General features: G+C 40.1%; 1 protein-coding gene across 6 annotated transcripts in view; it reads right to left on the bottom strand.

The window, feature by feature from the left end:
- Window positions 1-8,739: 8,739 nt before the first annotated feature.
- The window catches only part of IDE (insulin degrading enzyme), a 55,979-nt gene continuing 49,008 nt past the window's right edge, over window positions 8,740-15,710 (bottom strand). For all 6 annotated transcript variants that reach the window (XM_021536486.3, XM_021536483.2, XM_021536480.3 and 3 more), the window contains exons 23-25: window positions 14,359-14,431; window positions 12,597-12,664; window positions 8,740-11,402 (exon numbers count right to left, since the gene is read on the bottom strand). In XM_021536486.3, coding sequence (XP_021392161.1) covers window positions 11,307-11,402; window positions 12,597-12,664; window positions 14,359-14,431 — 237 coding nt within the window. In that variant the 3' untranslated portion in view covers window positions 8,740-11,306. The remainder of the gene's footprint in view (window positions 11,403-12,596; window positions 12,665-14,358; window positions 14,432-15,710) is intronic.

Here is a 15,710-nt window from a genome sequence, read left to right as displayed (position 1 = left end):
CGAACCACGCATCTCTTCCAAGCAGATGTATTCCAAGCCACCACAGCAGGTGCAGCCCAGGGATGCTCACACCCAGAAGAAAAGTCTGACCCAGGGGAAACAGAAGGTCCTGCTTGGACCTGGCAAAGCACAGAGGAAGGGGCCTGTGGCTCTGTAATTCTGTTCTTCGCTCACTGTGCAAAGTGTGCAGTGAATGAGATGCTGCTTCCAGTTTCTCTCCTTGCGCTGTCCTAAGGCTCATCCTGCTGCTCTTCCCTCAGCGCTCACGTGCTGCACACTCACAGTTCCCCCTTGGTGAGTCTCTTGAGCCAACAGGAGGCTGTTCATACAGACTTTGGGAATGCAGATGTGCAGCATCTGCAATCTGCACATCTTGATTCCATTTAAGGGTATGTCAGCCTTAAGTTACAGAGCTCTGCAAGATGTTGTCCTTCTTGTCCTCCTTGTCCTCCTCCTCTACTTCCACCTGACACAGGAATGCTGCTATCACCACCTGGTTGCCTGGTAATTCCTTTAATGAGACCATGTTTCCAATTACTGAGATTTGTACTGACCTTGCCATGCTCTGTGGCCCCAGTGAGCAACTATGGAAGATTTCTTCTGTCATAGTTTGGACACTTAATGGGAAATGGTAGCAGATCTCTGACAGTCTTACAGCTTGAAGCAGGGAATTGAAAATTAGGTGGTAGGGAGGACTTCAGATTGATCAAGGTCGTGTGCTTTATGAATTGTATGAGGAATCTTCCAAACATCCTGAAAATTTGAATGTTGAAGCTGCTTAGGTGGAATTGGATGAAAGTGAACTGCAATTTCTCAAGGATATGGGTGTTTTTAAGGGCCACATTAAGAGAAGAGATAGCACCTTATCACCACCTGCAGTGCTGTATGGCTGGAGATGAAAGCAAAAAGGCTGTCCTCCACAGCTCTCGGTGACTTCCCTGCTTATCCTATCCTACTCCAAGGCAAAAGATAAAACGTGCCTTCAGCAACACACATGTAATGAAGGAAGGACAAAGAGGTTGGGGACCAAGCCGTCATTGAGAAAAGTGCATGAGAGCTGGGCATTAATCTGTGACAGCCCGGGAGCTGCAGGAGGGTGTGGGCTGTGGGGGGATGTTGATCACACGTGGGCTGAAGGAGGCAGGTGACAAATGGCTGAGGACATGAGGACTGAGTCTGGCCGAGGAGAAGGACGTGGATCGGAGACGGGGAGGGGATGGGCGGGAAGCAAGGACAGTGGGTCTGTCACCATGCGGGGCTGGAGCGAGTGCGTGCCTCAGCCTTTCGCCGCTCTCCAGCACGGGCAGGACAGCGCTGGGCGCTTATCGCTCGGCCACACGCGTCCTGCCCGTGGCAGATAACGCGCCAGATAAGGCGCTGGTGTCGCCAGTGGTGTACCACTGAGCACAAGCTGTCCCGCAGTGACCCTCTCCTCTCGCTCGAACACCTGGCAATTGCACTTCCCAGCCTGTGCTACGAGCATGTTACCATCAAGGCCCCGCGATGCCAAACGCCGGGACAGAGCAGAGCCGTCCTGTATCCCTCAGCCCCCTGTGCGCCCCTCTCCCTCCAGCCTGCCCCGCAGGCAGAGCTGCGGCTGTTCCCATGCGCGGCTGTCGCGGTCCCGGCAGTGCCCAGCCCGGTGCCGGCAGTGTCCCAACCCGGTGCCCGCAGTGCCCAGCCCGGTGCCGGCAGTGTCCCAGCCCGGTCCCGGCAGTGTCCCAGCCCGGTCCCGGCAGTGCCCCAGCCCGGTGCCGGCTGTGCCCAGCCCGGTCCCGGCAGTGTCCCAGCCCGGTGCCGGCTGTGCCCCAGCCCGGTGTCGGCAGTGTCCCAGCCCGGTGCCGGCAGTGCCCAGCCCGGTCCCGGCAGTGTCCCAGCCCGGTCCCGGCAGTGTCCCAGCCCGGTCCCGGCTGTGTCCCAGCCCGGTGCCGGCTGTGCCCAGCCCGGTCCCGGCAGTGTCCCAGCCCGGTGCCCGCAGTGCCCAGCCCGGTCCCGGCTGTGTCCCAGCCCGGTGCCGGCTGTGCCCCAGCCCGGTGCCGGCAGTGCCCAGCCCGGTCCCGGCTGTGTCCCAGCCCGGTGCCCGCAGTGCCCCAGCCCGGTGCCGGCAGTGCCCAGCCCGGTCCCGGCAGTGTCCCAGCCCGGTGCCCGCAGTGCCCAGCCCGGTGCCGGCAGTGTCCCAGCCCGGTGCCCGCAGTGCCCAGCCCGGTCCCGGCTGTGTCCCAGCCCGGGCAGGTTCCGGGGCTCGGCGCTCGGCGCTGCCCCGCACGGCCCCGGTAATTCCCGGGCACCGCCAGAGGGAAGGGGCGGCTGACAAATGGAGCCCCCGGGCTGCCCCCCGGGACCCTCGGCGTGAGGGGCAGAGCCAGGGCCGGGCCTGGAAAACCCCTGGAAAGCCCAGGAGTGAAGGGCGCGGGCAGCGCCAGGGCCGGAGCTGGTGGAGAAAAGGACGTCAGGCCGCCCAGTTCCTTAGAAAACACACACCGGGACTAGTTGTGCCATTTAAAAGTGATTTATTTTCTCTGATTAAGCATTCAAAGTTCCGTTTGGGTTTTTATCTGTAGAATCGTACAAACACGATTTTCATCTGCGGAACCAAGGAAATAATTCTCATGCATAACGGTGAGATGCACAACTCTTCACATTGTTACAGGGAAAAACAGCAAACCTTGTATAGCACCAAGAAGAATTTTAATTACAGTGTGAAAGAAAGGTACCACAAAAGCTTCTTGTTTCATGGTATATCATTTCAGCTGATGTTTTTACTCTGAACTATATGCTGTTTTCCAAGCAATGAAAATTAAGCTTCTTATTAAAAAATTAAAATATACCTGTTTAAAAAATTTACACTTTCTAAAAATTAAGATATTAGATTTTACTTATTTTCTTGCATAGCATATTTTGAGCTTTGAAACAGATAAGAAAATCTAAAAAAAAAAAAAAACAAAAAAACAAACAAACAAACAAAAAAAAAACCAAATAAACAACCCCCAAATATTAACTTGTCATTTCCTAGTTTTCCCTTACTCTAGCCTGGTCAAACAGCAGGAACTAATTATTGAATATGTACGACTACATCATGAACTTGAACATTCCTCTGAAAATTTAAGCCTACAGTCCTGCTCCTTTATTTCTTATTATAAAAATGACACTAAAGAGTTCAAAAATTACTGTCCAATAAGTCACTTCTACTTGACTTTCAAAAATATTCTGGGAAGTGCCAGCTCTAAAGACTCAACAAGTGATCCAAAAATTCATACTTTAGCTCTTTTACTCTCTTCCATCACCATAAAAAAAACACCCAGTTCTGTTGTTCATTTTAAAAATGAAGAACTAAATATGACAAGCAATTTCAAATACTTATGCACATCTGCTACCTGCAGGCACAGGTAACTGGTTGGAAATAGCACTAATTACTGCACTATAAATACTGCAAAAGAGGAGATATAATTAAACTTTCTTTTTGACAAGAAAAAGGTAGCAACACGTAACATTAAATCGAACCAAAGGAAAGACCTGTTGAGTGAGGAGATGTGATTTGATGTAGTTGCTGCTCAAGAACAGAACTTTACGCTTGCCCAAAGCTTCTGAGATTGCCAGGGGCCAGTAAAGGGAGGGCTGCTCTCCTCTCCTGGTAGCTTTGGCCATGCTCACTGTCAGGACCAGGAAGAAACTCCACAAATCCTGCAGAGCTGCTGTGGCTCTGTGGGCACTGTAGTGCTCTCCATCCTCATTACAGCTCCCCAAACTGGGCACTCTCCTGCAATGCCACAGCACCAGAACTGTGCATGGTGTAGCCAGGACATTTCTGTTATGGCTGCTGGGGGCACTCAACATGTTCAGTGTACCAGAAATTACCACCAGCCTAAGTAGAATAATTTACTGACTGTGCTATCCCTCATAGCCTTATTGATTATACACATAAATTGACACTTGGCTTTCATTTTGAGCTGCAGTCCATTTTCTGAACAATTGCTTCTGCTGGGCTGCTGGTCAACCAGATCTATTAAATCTTTCCACACAGTTTTGAGAAGGTATATTATTTACTTCAGCTTAAGAAAAAGTGCCAGATTCATTACACTACAGATGTACACTTCACAAAAGTAGACAGACATCACTGTTTTGCTTGCATGGTGCACGGTGGCTCCAGGGGATTAGCAAGACAGCTCCTCTGGCATCTCTGTCACAGATCTCTGTGACACCATTGCCAAAGTGAAGCTCAGTCCAACGATCAATGAAACTATGTGACTCTGATTATTTCTATCCAAGAAAGAATGTATCTGTCTACAAAGATACTTGTGTAATATTTCTATCCTGTATGTGGATCTCAGATATAAACAAAAATATTAATGTTACAAGACTTCCAGGACTATTAGCTATTCAAAAAGTATTTAAGATTATTTTAAATGACTAGCCAAGAGTTTATGCCAAAACCATTGTTAAGATATACATATTCTGTAATCTAGGGCTATCAATCCACTACAAGGCAACACATTTACTCCAGCTCTCAGGCCAGCTTAAGGATTTAGTTATCAATTATCTCAACTGCCTTTATTTTTTGGTGTCTGTTGGGTAGAACATGTAGAGCTAATAAAGTCAATGAGAAATTTTGATAATTTTATTCTGTTGCTTTCAAAGAAATGTAGGACTGTTTAGACACTACAAGGTGTCCTGAAATTAAGGTTGTCTTCACTCTAAATTAATCAATTCAACATTTAAAAAAAGCCTAACACATATTATTAGCTGTACAGCACCACAATTGTGCATTGGTAGTTCACAGAGTAACATGACCTCTTTTTCTAGGAATTTATAATTTTTACACAATGACATGACAGACAGACATTATTATCAGACAAGAAGTGCAAAATGACATGCAACTCATATGCATTATCTTCCATTTCAACATTATTTTTATGAAGTGGCTCAAAGTGTGGGCCAGCACCCCAGCTCACACTTACACTTTGTATACATTGAGCTTATACATCTTTTGCGTTTTCACATTCATAGTACCTTTAAACTAACAATTACTGACATTTAAATTCAAGTGGACAATTTAAACTACAAGCATTCTTTATATATGCATTCTTCAAGTTACACAGAGCCTACAAGCTATTCCACTCTTAAACATTCCACTCTTCCTACTTCCAGGAAAAGGCTGCATAAGGTACATTCTTCTGAGCTTATTCACAGCAAGAGAATCATGTTGTGCATACATCAGCAGATGAGTCCTGCTGCAGTTGAGTAGCACCTGCTTTCAAATTATTTCTGCAATAGTTTTACTTGCTTAAATCTCCCACTTTGCTGAGCTCCAGCAGCAGCCCAGGGTGGCTCTCCAGCCTTGGACATATTGTAGGTGCCATATTTGTTTAACTTCATGGGTAAAGCTTCCCAGGATTAGAAGACAAACTAATCACAGAAAAAATATCCTAGGGCATACACAAGCTGCCTGCAAATGGTGTGTGCCAGTGCTAAAGGGACACCAGTGACACTTGGGGCTGGTGTGACAATGGCAGTGTCTGCTCACCTCGCCTTGGCCAGGGAAATGTCACGCAAGGCGAGGTGAGCAGGGCCATCTCTGCCTTTGAAGGTCACACAGAGTAGCAGAACTAAACAATCAGCTTGTGGAGATGACAGATCCAGTTATACATACAGATACCTGTGTTCCTAAAATACATTTAATGCCACAGAATTGTCACTATTACTTTCTCTTCCTACAATTTGATCTAGAAATAATCAGTGAACAGAATTATTTGCATAGATTTTTTTTCAGACTCTTGAAACTTCCCCCTTAACAGGTATGTGCCAGTGAAATAATATGTGTATCTCCCAGTCAAAACAAATAACTTCACTTGGACTAATGGGTTTTAAGAAATTGGTTGTTAAAAACACTTCTATGCCTCTGGCCCTGCAGGACTGTTAGCAGGCTGAAGGTTACTGTAATGCCAATAGGACAAAGTGAGGAACTTTCTGACAGCTGACTGACTCCAGAGCACTGATGGGCACTAAGCCTGTGAACTTCCCTGGCTTTCACATGCATGTACAGATAATTGTTTGGGTTGAAATCTGTCCTGCTAAACTGACTTCATTCCAAAGCCATTTGTAAAGTTTAAAAAATATTAGGTGAACCATTTTTGAGTATTATTACTGTGAAATGTTTATGTATTTCTGATGTTTTAAACTGGTTCCAACATTACCCTGTCAAGTGCACCACTTTTAGTACTATTCAGGACATTTCTAAGATCTCTGTATGCTAAAAAAACATCACATCTAAAATTTATGTCTTCAAAGGGCTGCCTCAGTTTTCACTGACATTCACACAACCAGATTTTCTACATTCATACCCCGCAATACCATTTTTGCACATGCTCTGAAATGACTCAGCCTTAACCATGTAAAATGCATTAGTATTGGTCTCCTACATCTGCCTGGAATTCACAAATAGCTGTTCTTCTTTCTCTGCCACAGAGAAAGGACTCAAAGGACTCACAGGAGTCCATCCTTTACAACAGACTTCATATTAAACATATGCTTTTCTGTACACAACACAGTGGTCAGCTGAAGTTACCAAAACATCAACACCAGTTCCATTTTCTATTAGATTCTTCCCTAGCCTGTTCTTCCCACTTTCCAGGTTACTAACATAGGCTAAGGACCTCCTCATTCCCCTCTGTGGAACCTGTGCTGATTCTGTAAGTGTTTCCCACCAGAGCAGGTGTGTTTGAGCCTACAAGTACCACAGGACATCCAGTTCTGTGTACGGGTGGAGGGGAGGGCTGGAAAGGGTCCTGAGTTCCAGCTGCTGCTCCAGTAAAATTTTACATGCCTTTGGTAGTCACTGGACAAGTACCACAATTCCTTACTTCCATTTTTGAAAAGGAAGCTGAGCAGACAGTGAAAATCTGTAATAGAGATCCGATGCAGAAAGAAGCACATCTAACACTCAGTAAAGTGACAGCAAATCCCCAGAAAGAAGTAGGATTTAAACTTGGATGCCTCTCTCTGGAGTTTCCCAAAGGCTAAGACTGGCCACTTCCTTGCACTTGGAGCAATCCCATCCATTGTATCTTCCCCCATCCATTGAACAGTCAAGGAATTCATTTAATTGGGAATTTTGCACTGCACCACTAAAGACAGCCTTTAAAAATTAACAGTGCCAAATGCTCATCACTGTCATGTCTGCATCTTTTAATGCTGTGCTTGGGCTTAGAAATGTTATTAAATTCTGTTTAGATACTTGAGTTCAATTAAGTTGATTTAATTGTGACAATCTCTTGGCCCTTGGGCCTTATACACTTTGTTCCTTCGAACTGCAATTCAAATTTCACTCACTATTACCATTATATTCCACCCACATCACATACTGTAACTTACATTCTTTGAATGGTAAATAGAAATGTTTCAAAAAAAACCTTTCAGCAGAATCTCTATAGGCCAGGCTTCTTTTAAAAGTCCAAGGTACAAAAGGGGCCTGACTTTCTGATCTCCTCTGGCTTTAAAATACCCAAAGGTGCCTTGTATTAGCAACAAAAAACTGACTTGCAAACTAAATATTTCAGAGCTGGATTTGAACATCATGTTAGGTACGAGCTCAAGCAAAGGCCTCAGTGTCACTGTGGATGATCATGTCAACTCAATGGTCACCTACTGAAAAATGTACAGAAATGTACATTGGGAATAAGAAGTGGAGAAAAGGAAAAAAAATGTAAAATATGTTTCTTTGCTTTACAGCAGACCTACAGTAAAAACACACCAACCAGTTTAAGTAGGAGAGAAAAGGTAAAATTCTGCTGATCCTGTTTTAAAACAAGAGCTAAATAATAATAAATGAAGTTAAAAAGGTGTATAACACTTTTGTAGATGCTATGATTACACTGTGGAACACATTATCAATAAGGGCTGCTCACATCCAAGAGCTTAAATAAACTGAACAAGCTCAAGCATTCTTTTATGGCTTAGTTAAAGTACAGTATTAGTTAAAGTAGATTTGGATAACTCGATTTTTTCTAAGACAATGTCAGTAAGTCAAGACTTACACCAACCCCTAACAACTGGAAGTGGACAAAGCCCTGGCACTGGGGATGAGTTATTTTCCAGGTGGGCTGCTGGAATTTCTTTCCCCCATGAGAGTACCAGCCACTATTCCCAGTGCCAAGGACAAAACCTGTCTCCCTTAAGGCTGCTCACTGTCATGTATTTCTTCAAGGAGTCCCCTCAAAGAGCAGGAGTGCCTGCTGACTTGTATCTTTATGCTGTCAGAATTTACATTCTTTACTACTTCAGCAGTCACACGCTCCTAACCTTTTGAAACGCACTCTTTTGGTGTGCATAGAAGAAAGAAAATGACCAGGCAAAGTAATTTCTCCAAACCAACACTGTAAAGCTGCACCAGGCAAGATTCAGTCTGGCTACAGCCATGCCCTGAATTTACAGGTTCAGATTTGATAATTAAAATTCTGTCTTGTGCAAATACTTCTGCCTTTATATTACTAAGTTTTTCATACACTTAGAGGGCAACAGACGTAGATCTACCTAAGAGGTGTGGGATGCCATGTGGGGAAGTCCTCTGAAAGTCCCCAAGAAATGCCTGGGAGCATTTCTGCAGCAATGTTATTTGGCCTAAACTAGTCCAGCTGGATAGCAGAAAATCCCATTTAATGTCTAATAAAAAACATGCACAGACTGATAGATGTAACATTACCAGTATGCAAAAATTAAAATGAAACAAATTAAGAACTCCAAACATTAAATTCAGATTGTTTATTGTAAACAGAATAACTCTAGCACTCTGTCATACTGGCTGTGTCACATGCACCCAATTCCACATCAACTGCTTAAAATAGCACTTGCAAAAATTACAGTTATGTAATAATAATTTATGGTTTCTTACATAAACTAATTAACAAGCACTAAAATTGAATTACAGTGTATTCTAGGTAGTTTTTTATTGCTTGTAGACACTGCAGCTTTGGATCCATTAAAATGAACCCATTAGTATGCCTGAGTTTATCAAAATTTACTGCTATATCAAACTCAGAAACTGTAAAATGCTGGAGAACACTTAAAAGCAATTGAAAGTTGCTGGAAAACTACATGGGTTTCCACATCCAATCACAGAACTTTGAGGATATACATATTTTCCTCTGGAAAACATGATTTATGAGCTGAGTGTTAGATACACTACTATTCCAATTTATTTATATAATCTGTTAAGAGTTGCTAGTACTTCCATGAAGATATATATATATATTTATTTTTACACACAATAGGAGCCATTTCATTATATTCACCATAAGAGTGGTATGTTTAAATACTAAATCCCAAAATATATATTTTTATATGTTGTCAAAACTTTTGTATATAATACAAATACTTTTACTAAAGGAAAACTATAAACAAAAGTGAAATGCAAGAGGGCAAAAAAACCTCATATGGAGGATCCATGAAAAATGTGAGCAGAGACATCTTCACTGGTTTTGTTTATACTGTATTTATTTTTTTTCCCTCTTCATCAGGCTAAAAATTATGATAGTGGCCTTCCTTGGCAACAGGTTACATCACAAACTCCCACTGAATTTATTAAAAACATACTGAAACATGTACCATTAACCTTTAAAACAACTTTTAAATGCACCATATTTATTCAGTTAGAAGAGACTCACAAATAAACCCAACTTAAGGTCCTTTTCCTGTCAAGCATTCATTTCATTTGGCCTCAGAGCCAATGTAAGAACCAACACTGATTCAATCACAGAACAGCCCTACTGACTACACCAGGATTCTGATGTTTGATGCAGGCCTGTCACATCAGGGCATTACTTTCAGGCTCTTTTAGTAAGAAGCAAATTCTCACTAACACCTCTGATGAGCAGCTTTTATACCTTCAGTGCTTTACACACTCTCTTCTGTTTAAGTGACATCCCTTTTATGAATTTGAGAGGTAGGAGAACTTCATGCTCCTTGCCTTTTCCTATTTGTGTCCCAGCACAAGACCACTCTGCAGAAGTCAGTAAAGTCAGTGAGACACCTTATACTGTTTTATCATTTTGCTACGTTATGGAATATATATATATATATATCTATATATATGAACATTATTTCAGCATAGTTCTTGATCCTTCTGAGTTCTGCACAGCCTTCTTCCCAGAAGCAGGAGCAAACCCTTTGTGATGTAACCTGAAGCACAGGCTGTGCTGTAGAACTGCTACCCCAGCACTGCACTGTCACAAACACCTTGCTGAAGGACAAGAAGGACCCATACAGGTATGAAAATAATGATGTATCTGACTCATTAGAGAGCCTCTATTTGACATGCAGCTGTTCTTGAGTAAAGAAGTTGTGTGTTTTTAAAGTTATTTGCATTACTGAGTGCTTTGCTGGACTGAGACCCAACATAACAGCTGAGGCAAAACAGACTGAGTTCTCCATCAGCACATACACAACTGAAAACAAAAAATGACACCAAAGACGGTATTTGATAATCCAAATGAACAGTTCACAGTAATGCTGTAAAACTGAACAGGATGTTGACAGTATCAAGAGACTGGGACAACACTTTTGGTAACAAAAGTAAGATGCACTAATAAAGTGTTTCCAGCATTTTACTAGTTTTAATATAAAATGTCCCCAAATTTGTATAGAAAGATTAAAATCATGCCCTTATCTTCAATTATTCTCATTAAGACAATTCTCTCACCTGTTACTGTATTTTCAAATTTCCTTTTTTTTCAGCCTCACTGGTCTTCATAAAACTTAAATAAAAAATATGTTGGTTGCATTAAGGATCAATTAAAAAAGTATCATTCAACACGTCACTTCAAAAAAATGTGAAAGTCTCTATTTTTAAGAAAAATTTCTGACCCCATCCCAAAAAGGACTTACTTATCTCACCCCCTCCAAATCCCAATAAGATAATTATTGGGATACTAAACGATGTTTTTCAGGAGTAACAAGCACATTTCAAGCAACTTTGTTTGCTCTGGAGGGTTATTTCATCAAAATGAAATTCTGAAGGGATATGTTATTTTAAAAATATACTGCATCTACAAGTTTTTTATTATTGTTGTTTTTTCAGTTGATTTTGGTTTGTAACAGGTTGTCTGTAATACAAATGACACATGACCACAACTGATTTTTATATACCCTCTATCCCTAACACACAGCTAATGTCAAATGAACCAAGAAGGAATTCGGGACTTTCATAACGAACAGAACCATTTATCCCAATGATCTTTAATAATTTTGTTCATCATGAAGTCCCCTGAAACCATGTCAGCACTGATCATTTGCATGTCTTCATCCGTTGGGGTTCTTCACAGTTTTGCAGCCATGAAATTGATATGTGGTTTCACCAGTGGGAAGAGCGGCAGACTGCGCTTGAACTCTGTCATATTTTCAATCACATTTGGCTGCAAAGAAGTGCATGCAAGAAAAAGTCTGCTCAGTATCTTTAATCAGAAAAGTGGCAAATTCCTTGCTTTTCATTTTAACTGCTGCTACAGCTACATATAAATATACCTGTCTTGCTCTCTTCTACAATCTTAGTGATTCATACTTAATTATTACATTACAGTAACCTCCAAAACACAATGTTATTTCTTATTAAAGAACCGGTTTGATATTTATATAATGTCAAACAGCTATAATGCAATAACTGCATTGCTAGTAACATCAGAATCTCCAATAAATGCAGAGCTGATATTTTCATTTTCATTCTACTTCAGAGCACCCCACCTTGTCCTTTGAACATCAGAGTAAAATCATACCCATAATAGCTATTCTATGCACTATTATTTTTAGATGTAGTAACAAAGTAAGCTAATATTTCAGTCATAATGGCTAATATATCCTCATACTATTCATACAGAAATTTCTGCTCATGGCAATTATTTCACCTGTAAGGTCTGATGAAGAACACAGACCTACCACACTGTGAAAAGTTAATCACGTGTTGGGACAAACACTGCAATCCTTCAAGAAAAATCACTGAAGGTCCAGTAAGGGCCCAGTGCTGCCCTATCCAACCACAGAGAAATCTGTAATACTGTATGAAGAGAATTTGCCAGACTGTTTCCTCCCCAATTAAACACATTGACAGGAATCTGCATTAGTATTTTAGGCTTTAAGAAAATGACCAAGTAGTTAGTTTTGCTGTTGCTTTGGGGTTGGATTTGGATTGTTTTGGTTTTTTTAAACAAAGATGATAAATTCGTTGATGCATATGCATCTCTGTCTTGACACCTGATTAATCTGATCATATACAATCAGTATTTTCAGACAATAATCATCTGTATTTAATCCATAGTGCAGATACCCAGTGCAGTTTACTACTACTATTAGCTTTGGTTTCAGAGAACTAAAGAGAATCGAGGAAAATGGTCAAATTGATAAAAAGAAAAATCAGGAAAATCCCTGTTATTAGTGACGACAAAAATGCATGTCGAAAAGAGCTAAAACATCAGCCCCATGACAACAGCAATTTCCAGAGGTCTGTTTCTCCCTATAAATTCTTATTTAATGATACAAGAGATTCAGATTAAGAATCTAGATTTATAGATTAAGAATGTGGGCTAGGAATTTTTTTGTGTGTTGTTTCTTTTTACCTGTGGTAATGGTGGTGCTGGTGCCAGGTTCACATCGTTTTGGCATGGAAATTCTCCAACAACGGGGCCTATTTAACATCAGCAAAATTAATTTAGGACCATAATTTAATTACTATCTTTTGCATAACTGATAAATTATATCTTATAAGACGGGTTATCTAAATAAAGCACCTTTATTTAAGTATTTAAAGTAAAAAAAAATTCAATAATTAAATTTTGAAGTATCACTAAATAAGGTTTTTATAAGCATTTTGTTTATAAGGTTTTATAAACATTTTGCTTTTATATTACAGTCTGTCTTTAAATACATATATTAATCCATTATTTTATCTGAAAACGTGAGCTGAGGCAGTGGCTTTTATTCATTTTACTTACACATAAAGACAATGCAGAAATAAAAACTGCTAATCTGTTGATCAATCAATACTTAAAACTGCTTCTCAGTACAAATTATGAGAACAGTAGCAAATGCCAGTGGTACATACAAGAGCAGTGCAAGAACAGCACATAATTTGATAAGGATATGTATGCCTATAGAAGTGTAGAGGTTTCTCCAGGTACCAAAAATCTGGACAGCAACCCCAAGTATTCCCTGCTTAAAACCATACATGTCCTATTCCAATTACCCCAAAACTTATTTTTGCATTTCTAATATCTTTTTTTTTCATGGCATAAAAGAGGCCAGATGCCAGATTAAAAGATTTAGGATTGGGGAGTTGTTTTAGGATTTGTTATAATTTCTGTAAGTAACCTTGTCAGGCTGTCTTGCAAGCTCACCATTTTCTTGGGAAGGTACCATTCCAAGCAAGCAATACCCAATCTGGCAATGCAATTACTACACTTTAAGAAGTCTCCTCTAGATAGGAAAAGTTTTAGAACTATTTCTATTTAGCAATTACCAGCCATGAAAATTGTAAAGGTGCTTTGAAGCAAGTCTTCCTTACTTAGCTGCAAAGCTGTAACTTCTACTACCATAAAAATCAATCCTTCTGAGGCAGAAGGGAGTTTTCATGACATGCACGCAGTATCTGCTTTCCTCTGCACTACAGACAAGCTTTTAATGTTTTTGACTTTGCAAACAAATGCATGTTGGAATTTAAGTCCAATGGTGAAAGATTTGCAAAGAAAACCTTCAAAGTTTTTACTCTCAGTTTATTCATATTAACAAGAAACACTTCTAGCCTTTTCCTTCTTGAATTCTAAAACTGAACAATATAGTTTAGAATGCACAACTGATCTATATTACTTCAAAATAAAACCTAAATAAAAATTGACCTTCTCAAGTTTAAATTAAACTTTTGACATTCCCAGAGGTTTTAGTTTCTGTTTGTTTTCCCCTTTGAGGGTGCTTGAATACTGTTGTGGACAGTCATTGCTAGTTTGAAAAAAAAAAAAAAAAGCTCACACTGGATTGCTAACTGCACGTTCTAATTTTGGGCTTGTTGGGGGTTTTTCTCCCCTGTAGGACTATTAAAAAGTTTAATGTTTGTTTTAAAATATCTGCTTGAAAACAGAAGTATTTTAGGACATATTGGTTTATTATCAATATATTTCAGAATACTGATAAGCTGAAAAATTTGTCTAAAAAATTAACAAAAAATCTGAAGCACCCATGTGAAGTACACCTTTTCCCCTTAAAGAGTATATAATCTCCAAAGCTGAGTTTTGTTACAGTGGAATTGTATGATATAACATGTCTATCTGTAACTATGACTTGCAGGAACAGAAATTGATTAAATATTATATTCAGCACAATACTTACAGGAATCCATTTCCCTTGCAAGGACATGTACTGATACCTTGTGTCTTCTGGGAGCATCTATTGCCAACAGCACCTACAGTAAAAAATATCAAGTCCTTCAGGTGTAGTATCCCTTAGACATTATAAAATAGTAAAAAGAATAAGAGCATTTAAATTTTAAGTTAAGCCCTAAAACAGGGGATGACTTTTGGCATTTGCCTTCACGTATTATTAAAAGTCATCCATACAGTACTCCTGAATTATTTTACAGTCAAATTAAGCAATTAATGTACTGCTTGGAACTCAGAAAAACCGTAAGTAATAGAAATTCAGCCATTAATTATCATAGTATCAGGAATGCAACCTAAAATCTCTGTAGAACTTTCAAACCCTAGCAGTCTTCTGGATGCACATCAACCTGAACAGCCATTAAATTCAACTGGACTAGCCCACCAATCTAGCCTGTTATTACTGCTCTGGAATGCTGGATAATCATGTATTGAGCATTAGTGTAAGCAAAATAGTATAGACTCCTACAAACCCAGAATATGCACACTCATCCAAAAGTTCTCATTTATTAAACAACAGGTACTGAAATTCCATTTACTAACTTTGCATTTGCTGCATAACTTCATGTATGGTATTGTACTATTAAAAAAATTAAAAGTAAAGAACCCCCTCTGCCCAGCAGAGGAAAAAAGAAGACAGACACACACATGCCCATGCTACTTCATGGGCAGAAGTTTTTCCATCCAATAATAAATTCTGAAGACATTAAGTTGATTTTATTTTCCAAAGAACTCCGCAAGCTACCAGCTACTCCATAAATAATAAGTAATAAAACTTCATAAAAACTTTGCAATATAGTGAAACACCATTGTATACTACACATTTAAAACCAGAAATGATGATGTCCAAATTTTTTTTATACAGGTTGGGGGGACAGGACAGGGACACATTTGAATGACTTATATTGGATATCCGAGTTAAAATGTACAATTACAGCATCATTATGCTGCTCCTTTGCTCTGACTAACCATTAGAGGAACAAAAAACGCTTCTGATTTACATTTACAGTGAACAAAGCTTTAAAAATATCTGTTTCATTCACAATTCATGCCTGTAAAATAAGCTGAATCACTGATTGGTTGAAGGAAAAGATAAAAGAAAAATTTTTGCAATTTTGTCCAGGCTTGGTCATAGAGCAGCACATTTTATATCCATAAAGAAAAGATAAATGAAACAAGAATAAGAGCCAGCAAGGAGAAAACCACAACAAAACCCTATCATTTTCTGCAATTTTTACAGTTGCTATTAACTAAGTAATATTCAGGAAATAAAAGATACCTGCATTCATTTTATCATCTACCTAA

This window comes from Lonchura striata, chromosome 7 (assembly GCF_046129695.1).
Source record: "Lonchura striata isolate bLonStr1 chromosome 7, bLonStr1.mat, whole genome shotgun sequence".
NCBI lineage: Eukaryota > Metazoa > Chordata > Aves > Passeriformes > Estrildidae > Lonchura > Lonchura striata.
Note: the sequence above shows the minus strand (reverse complement) of the source record. Positions and strands in the feature narration are given on the sequence as shown.